We start from the raw sequence: 8,801 nt of genomic DNA on the forward strand, positions 1-8,801 counted from the left end.
TTAATGGAAGCTGAATTATATACATACATCATCTTACTGCACAGAAGGAGCCATGTCATTATTTACTCAATAATAATCGTAATCATAATAATAACAACAACAATAAAATTGAGATTTGAGAGAAAAATAGAACCGTATTATCATATCAGCCTACAGTTTCATCCATTATCATCATCATCAACAACAACAACAACAAGAGAGTGATGAAGTTCATATAACACAGTTCAAGAAAAGCTAAACATACTCAAATTCATCTTCCCTGAGGTGCGCGAAGAACTTCACTTTGCCACGTCCTTCAATTTCCGTAACAAACTCAACCTTATAAGGCAAGTTAGCAGAGATTCGCTTCCCGTTCCATAACCCTACGTACTGCTTGATCTGACCTTCCATTCCGTCGAGATCGAGCTCCGGAACCTTGGGAACATGATAGACCTTGAGCGGCGATTTCACCCTAACGCGCGCACCGACCTTGCTGACCTTGGAAGATTCTTCTGCTTCTTCGTCTTGTTGAGAAGAGAGTTGAACTGCGACCTCGCACCTGACGAGGCCGGTTAGGGGACGGCGCGTGGGGGTTGGGAGTGAGAGGGCGCGTGAGGGTTGAGGGAGTGAGAGAGGGTTCTTGGGGAGAATCATCCATGAGGAAGTGCAGTTAGGGGAGACGCTCACGGAGGATGAAGGCGAACACGCCCTTGTTAGGTAACTGCTACTGCTGCTCATGCTCATGCTCATGCTCATGTTCATGTTCATGTTCATGTTCATGCTTCTTTGCTCAATTCAATGCTTCTTTGCTGTGTATTTTATTTTTGATTTATTGTGTTGTGATTATTATGATTCTTATTTGTTAGTTGCTCCCTCCATTCATTTTAACCTTTTTCAACACATTTATAACTTAACAACTGCCTGTATACTTAAAAGTCAATATTATATAAAATAACACATAAATATAATCCAACGACTTTTTCTACTCTGGAAAAGAATATTTATATTTACTTTTGTCTAAATTGATACACATCTTTGTATTATAAGTGAAACTATTTTGTGTAGATTTTATATTTTATCTAATGATCAAAAGATATATCAATTTGTTGAAAATTCCTTTGTATTTTTTCTGTGCAAGAATAAAAGGACGTGGGATTCGCACGTGGTAGTGATGCGATATTGGATAATTTTCTGATTCTGCTTTTAATTCAACCACTCACTCCCCAAAATACCAAAAATTAGTACAGTGGATAATTTACGTGATAATAATAACAGAAATCTCCTATTAGTTACGTTTTCTGGATACTATAATATGGTCTTTGGAAGGGGACACGTGAGTGATTTTGCAACACACCCACAATATCCATTATCCACCCGTTCGTCCATATCGAACTGATATTCTCCTAAACTCATGGTCTTTTGTCCTTATTCTTCCGAGATTTTCTTTGCTACGCATTGTTGTTCTTATCATACACGTTTGATTCTTTCTAATGATATTACTAGTTTGGCAGAAATTGCTAGTGTCTATTATGATTGGGAATTTCTTTTATTAGTCAAATTCATCATTTTCTACTGTGTTTTGAAGCCAATTAAAATTCATAAATGGAGCCTCCTACCTCGATATATAAATTGACCTAACTTGCTGTCGGATAGTACCAAGAACAATTGCCATCAAGTCACACATGAACCTGCCATAATATATTTATACTTTCAAGCGGACTACCCTTCACATAATCTACCACTTTTTCAATTCCCACTTTCTAATTGAATGGTATTAGTGTATTACCATTTTGGTAGGTTTAGCTACCCCTCCATTGCTCCGCAACCATCTGCTGAAGCTGGATTTGGAGAACTGCAGTCTACAAGATTCAGTATAAACTTGAAATGTAGATACAATACAACTTTCCATCTCAGAGATTGTGACACGAGAATCAATGGACCAAACCAAGTGGAGGAAATGGGGAGAAATGCAATACATTCAGCGGCTTGTTGCAAGTAATGCACAAATGTGTTGTTTTTCTTTTTTCACTGAGGACAAAAATAAGGAAGACAGATATGCAAGCAACAACAGATACATATAACCGGAACAAAAATTTACAAAAAGCCTCAGCTGTTACAGCGAAGATAGGGAATTTCACATGGACAAATTGGGTATCTGGACTTGTATATTTGACAAAAGTACATGAGCTTCTTTCCAGAACCCATCAAAAAATTGAAAATGACTCACTGTTATCGTATACGAGAACGGCCAATTAGCCTGCACTGTTCCGGAAGCATAGTCGAAACTACTTGTCCATTGAGTGGAAAAAGCTCACCATCAATACCACATCCATTATGAGTGTGCTTCCCTGACTTTATCCTCACAGACTTTACCTGCATCCAAACAGACAGTCATACAATGAACAAATACAGAAATAATAAAAACCAGGATAATAAGACAATCCGGACACTAAAGAACCTAACCAGATAAAGCCAACCAATATTTTTTCATGACACAGCTCAGAACTAATAGCAATTGTTGACTGTAGTATTCTAAATTTCATTAGACAAAAGCAAGCAAAGATTGGAACACGGTAACATTATTTAAAGGCAACTCTACCAGTTAATCACCACAATAATATGCACTGTTTTAAGAACTAATGATGTGTATAATGCAGTCTAAACAATTTCATTTTAAAAAATATTAATGCAAATACCTTTACATATTCAACATATGGCAAGGAAAGGTGTCGACCCATCTGCAGAAGTACAAAAAATCTCAATAGCCGCAACCTTCCAACCCCATGAACCAAGAGCATATCTAGTGTGTTGTCATCAAACTCAGCTTTAGGAGCAACCACCTGCGAGCTTTGAACAGTTCTACATGCATGGTTGCAAACCAGAATGCCAAGGAAATGTCCCTTCGAGACAACCCATTTGTCTCCAAATCGAGGCACAACCTCCTTTGTGGGTCCTACTTCTGTATCATCTGGAGGCCCTGGCAACTCAATTGGGTTTTCTACATCCCAATTAGCCTCGGGATCCCACTTTGGTTCAGCATCCCATATAGGACCAGGATCAGAAAGTGTTGATGATATATCCTCTCTATCATTTGTCCCACCGTTGCCCCATCTAGAGTTATCATGTGTAGTGGTCAATCCAGTCCATTTATCATTCCTTGACTTAGACCTGGTTCTTGGCCAGTTTGGTGTTGTTGATAGAGGCAGTTGAGGATGAATAACTTCAGGTTCTGATGTTACATTCCCTCTTCCAGACGACAAACGCTTTGACTTTGGATCTATGCCACGCACCAATTCTGAAGGTTCAGTACTAGCATGAGTACTACTACAGGTATCCATGTCTCCACCAGACAGTCGATTTGGAGTCATTATTGAGTCAATACTTGAAAGACTAGATGCTCTGGGCAATCCATCCTTATTCAATCTGCCCATGACGTCTGTATACAGATCTGCAATATCAACTACTTCCCGTTCACCAGACAGCTTTCCTTCTCTCTCAGTTTTTGATGCTGGAAGATATTCAACTTCATAGCTGTACCGCGGTAAGCATAAGAACTTGAGGAATCCAGCAACAAAATACCGCAGTGGGCCAAAGCGCTGCTGATACTTTTCAGAAAGTTCCAACACTGTAACATAAAGAATACACAAGTACATAAAGCCAATTCGAAAGTGGGCATTACTGATTGTGTCAGACAACGATCTATCTATCTTCCTAAAACGTGATTTCTTCACTCCCTACCCCCAACTCATACAACCACATTTTGATTAACTGTGAGAATTGATCATGTGTATTGCATATATTAGCACAAGGCAGGACAAACATGACATTGACCATGCCTCAAGCCCAAACAGCTCTTGCATCAACGGCCCATCTTTAATATAAAAATCATTCATGAACTTTCTATTTAATAGCTTAAGGTTTTGGAATGGTTGGATCTCAATACAAATCATTTAAACCCAGAGGTAATTCTAGCCACACAAACTCATAAAAGAAACATGTTCAGAAAAATATGGACCTGAGAGTATATTAGCAACAAGAAACAAAGTATCCCGGAAAAGGTAACACAAACCAAGCCATTTCCCTATTTTATACTAAAACTTCAGCGAACACCAATAAGAAGTGGATTCTCAAACAAGAATTATGCAAAGTAGTAAGTTTTGTAAATGGCATTGACTTACCATCACTAACAAAACCATAGTATGAAACTGTCAATCCATAATGAATCTTATTACTCTGAATCCATTCGACAGCAAAAACATCTGTAGCAGTAAGGCCCCCCTGAAGCAAGAAAATAGAATGAATATTAACTGCAAGGATATATGGACTATAATAAATCAAAAAATCTATACGGATCAATCTTAAAGAAAAAATAGCAGGAGAACATAATATCTAGTGAAAGGCGATAATATACAAAGGAAATATGGCCTACGTCCAAACATGGATACAAATTTCACAATTATCAATGTCTATTTGTCTATTCCCAACTTGTAATATTTGAATTAGTTACGCCCATCAATTATTTGAGATCGGAAAGAAAGAATGCTACCTTTACAATAGCCATTGCTGCAGATACTGGATCTCTGACACCAAGAACAGTCCATACCAGAGAGTTATCAGAACCAGCTGGTATAATTCCAATGGGTATCGATATTCCTTCCTTTTGATTGTCTCTACAAAGGAGACCATTGAGAACCTACAAAATCAACCACAATATATAAATAAATAGCATATATATTCACAACATGTGCATATATTTGTGTTCCAAACTATGAAAGAGAAGTTCGATTTCTGCAATGAGCATGACTGAAAATCCTTGTTTAAGAAGCTTTTTGGTTTATGAATGGCCGTTTCATGATAATACAGAGTACAATACCACATTTTTTAAATGATTTCCATGTATTCATGAGTAACTGGTGAAACTCTAATGGAAGGAAGATTTTTTGTTATGGAAAAGGTTAGTTAAAAGTAGTTAGTTATAATCATTTAGTGACATGATTAGTATATATAGAAGTGATAGGGTGCATAGTCATTTCAGTAAAATTTCTCTAGTATCCTTTCTATCTTGTAATTCTTGATAATTCTTCAAGTAACACCAGAGACAATAAAATCTTGTTTACTTCTAACAAAAAAACCATAATAATTTGTAGTTTTTCTTCTATTAAAAAGTAATGTGCTTTTCACTTAACGGAAGAAAGGGTAATCCAATAAAAAATCATATTAAATCTAAAGACAGAACTTTAAAAATACTTTGTGAGAAACTTATGCTATTGAGCCACATTAGATTATTAATTCACTTTAGTTCCCATGAAAAAGTTAGCAGGCTTCCTATCACTAATGTATTTGTAAGAATGACTAACATGATCTACAAGGAATCCAAGACTAAAGTGGGCAAGGACACATTGTAACCGATACTAACTAGCAACCAAGTTGACAGAGTACAAAAGGGGAAGAATTTCTGATATGATATGTGTTGATAGAAGAGAAAAGTACACAGATCAGAGAGATTAGCGAATAAGTCGCCAAGAGAATTGTTGGGAAAGAAACGCGCCTCTTGAATGCCATGATTATCATTGTGTTTCTTACTTTCTTTTCAAAGACATACTAGACCCCACTGATCTAATATATCAGTTTAGAGAGGGGAGACACATCTCAGTTTCCCCATGCTGGCTGTTAAAACCCTACCATTAGTATATTTAGATATAAAAGTGCTATTAGCACTGGGATGAACAAGGAAGATAACCAAGTGTCTTCAATCAGTCCTGGACAGCTTAAAATCTAGTCGTAGATAATGTTCAAAAGGCTTTTAGGAGAAAAAAACAGGCAATAAACACAAAGAAGATACTAATTCCATCAAACAAACCGGTAAATCATCAAAATAGCCTGCTGACCTCATTGATTATCCCATCACCACCAACACATATTATTCCTGAAAAAAAAAACACCAATTTCAAGAACAGATAATAGTAAAAAAAAATCCACAAAGGTGATAAAGAAAACTATAATCAATACATATTTAAACTGTAGAAGACTGTACCGTCAGGGCAGGTACTGATGTCCACAGTTGATGCAAGCTTTTTAGCATGACCAGCATGTGTTGTATTGACTACCTCCAATCTAAACCCAGCAAGCTGTCATAGAACATGCCAAACATAATAAGTAGGAAATTATACATGCTGCATTGTCCAATTGTATCTTATATATAAAATGATGCACATACTCCAACCATATGGACTTAAGTATTCTGATAAAAACAGATGTGAAATAATAATAGTTCAAGAGTAATATATTGACAGAGCAATGAAAAACTATATAAAATATAAATACTAATATTATTATCAATCTTATAGGATACTCTAGTGTTTTATGTAGTAAACTTTGAAACTTCATATCTAAATTTGGCATCGCATACCATGATAAACATAAGTGCACCAACAAGCCTATGCAGCTTAAACAATCAAAGAGTATGTCATACCTTAAATATTGGTTCCACAATATTATGGAAAACTTTGCTAGAACGGCCTCGCCCTGAGCGTGGGTTTAAAATTACGAGCATCTTAGGTGGGGTTTTACATCTAAAGAGCAATTCAGGAGGGGTATCAGAAGGAAGTAATTCTGAAGAAGCTTGCTTCTTTGAAGACACTAAAGGGTGGGGAAGACAATTCACAAAACACTGTTGATCTGCAAATCCACCAACCCATTGAATTGCCTCTTCTTTGGTAGAAGCAACAAAGCGATAGTCCTTGCGACTTCTTTGAGCTTTCACAAAACAAGAAAGGCCACACGAAGGCTTTTTAAATGGGTATGAGTGCACCGTGAAATGTCTGAGACCAGAATAATAAGAAACCTGTTTAGAACATGGACTAAAACTAATTAGTCAAATATATTATCTTCCCCTAGCAACCAAATAAGAGTAAATAGCAAACATATTTGATCCGACCATCCATCTCACACTAAAAGCAATATATTACCGAAACGACATCATCGAGGTGCAGCACATGTGATCCCCAAACCAATGCCTTGCTTGTTAGTTTGGCATCCACAGCTTCTTGGTCAGCAACCTCAAGAGAAGCAAGCTGAGAACCACTACTACTATCTACAGCAATCTTTCTCTTATCCAAAACAAGCTTCCCAGAGTATACAACATATCCTAACAAATCCGACTTCTCGTCTCCTCCTCCTCCTCCACCACCACCACCACCACCAATATCAATTCGATGATCAAAACCCTTGCTCATATCCTGATCATCCTGCCGCCCCGTCACAGGGGCACCACTGCCAACCTCCCCACTCCTCCTCGAAGCCTTCGCTTTGCTTCGCTTCTCCGGGAACACGACTGGGGACTTGTGCTCGGCCGTTCCAATTGGGGAACACAACCCCAGCCGGCGCAGCGATTGCTGAGGCGACGAAAGCCTCAATGGCGCAGGCCTATTACTACCACTACCGTTATTGTTACTACTATTACCAGTGGAATTCCTTGAAAGACTCCCACTCCTGTGCATATCCCTCATACTACCATCAACCTTATTAATCCCACCACGCAGGGGATAACCTACATGACGCAGTACCCTAGCCACACTTTCTTGGGGCAAATTCTCCCCTTCACTCTGATAAAGGTGCCAGATGTAGGATTTAGCAGAAACTAGGGTTTCAAGATTCCAAAATCAACTTGTCTTTTCTGTTTTTCAGCTACTGTTCAGCTCAGATCGCGAATCAACGATCGGATCTAAAACCGAAACTACTAACCATAAGAAAAGCAAATGAAATTCCGCAATCGAATCAAATCAGCTCACTCTCTCTTCCTGTTTCTAACCCTAAGCTTCTGACGTCGCGATTTTCAAGAAATGAACGATAAATTGAAAGTTGGAACAGGGGAAATTGAAACGAGAAATTGAGGAGAGAGTAAAAGCAAAGCAAAGCAAGCGAAAGGAGTGATTAGTAATCTGAAAGGAAAAGCAGAAATGTGATAGTTAATGAAGAAAGGAAGAGAAAGAGTGAGTGAAGATGGAGATGGAGATGGACGGTCAGGATGTCACAGGCTTCAAAACGGAGTCACCAGTGTCTTAGTTTCTGTCTTTCTTTCTCTCTTTCTCTCTTTCCATTTGCCGTCATTGTGGTTTGGTCTGTGGGTTTAGATTGGTTGTTTCTGACGCACCAAAACAAATCCATTTCCTTTTTCTTTTCACTTTTTTATCTTTTTCTTTATTTATTGCTTTAACTTTTCATTTCAATTTAGTTTAATTCTAATGCGTTGAACACAGTCATGTAATCGTAGTTGATCTTTTAAATGATCCACCAATATAAAAAATAATTATTTTTATTGATATATAATTATATAGTTACGTATAAAATTATTTTATACTTATAATATATAAAAATCAATGCAATTAATTAATGTAGTTTTGTTTATAAAAAATAATATATTCACGGTATAAATTAACCAACAAATAAATTATTCATATACAAAATTAAATATTATAATACAAAATATATAATAAAAATATATAAAATAATATAAGTACATATTCCCCAAAAAAAATACGCATAAAATATAGTGATTAATTTGTTATATACATATGTTGCAATTGTTTTCTTATTTCCCTTATGCAAGAAAAAATATCATACTATATAAATAGCAAAAGTTAATTATCAATTAGTACAGGGGTATATATATATATATATAATGTACATAAAAATTTATTAGATTGTTATAAAAAGTATGCTTATTCTAATGATTAATTATTTTATTAAAAAATATATAAAAAATATAAATATATGATAAATTTGGTAATTAATTTTTAATAGACAATTCAATTCTAAATAAT

General features: G+C 36.4%; 2 protein-coding genes across 2 annotated transcripts; both read right to left on the minus strand.

Annotated features, from left to right (window-relative positions):
- Positions 1-1,009, minus strand: LOC130982639 (ferredoxin-thioredoxin reductase, variable chain-like). The gene has a single exon (XM_057906683.1). The coding sequence runs from the start codon at positions 757-759 to the stop codon at positions 235-237; it is 525 nt and encodes a 174-aa protein (XP_057762666.1). The 5' UTR covers positions 760-1,009; the 3' UTR covers positions 1-234.
- A 919-nt stretch (positions 1,010-1,928) lies between these two features.
- LOC130982638 (sphingoid long-chain bases kinase 1) lies at positions 1,929-8,117 on the minus strand. The gene is made up of 8 exons (XM_057906682.1): positions 6,948-8,117; positions 6,452-6,823; positions 6,014-6,107; positions 5,868-5,905; positions 4,526-4,672; positions 4,158-4,257; positions 2,676-3,604; positions 1,929-2,352 (listed from the first exon to the last, which is right to left on the minus strand). The coding sequence occupies exons 1-8, from the start codon at positions 7,485-7,487 to the stop codon at positions 2,209-2,211; spliced, it is 2,364 nt and encodes a 787-aa protein (XP_057762665.1). The 5' UTR covers positions 7,488-8,117; the 3' UTR covers positions 1,929-2,208.
- Positions 8,118-8,801: the final 684 nt, after the last annotated feature.

This window comes from Arachis stenosperma, chromosome 5 (genome assembly GCF_014773155.1).
Source record: "Arachis stenosperma cultivar V10309 chromosome 5, arast.V10309.gnm1.PFL2, whole genome shotgun sequence".
Classification (NCBI taxonomy): Eukaryota; Viridiplantae; Streptophyta; class Magnoliopsida; order Fabales; family Fabaceae; genus Arachis; species Arachis stenosperma.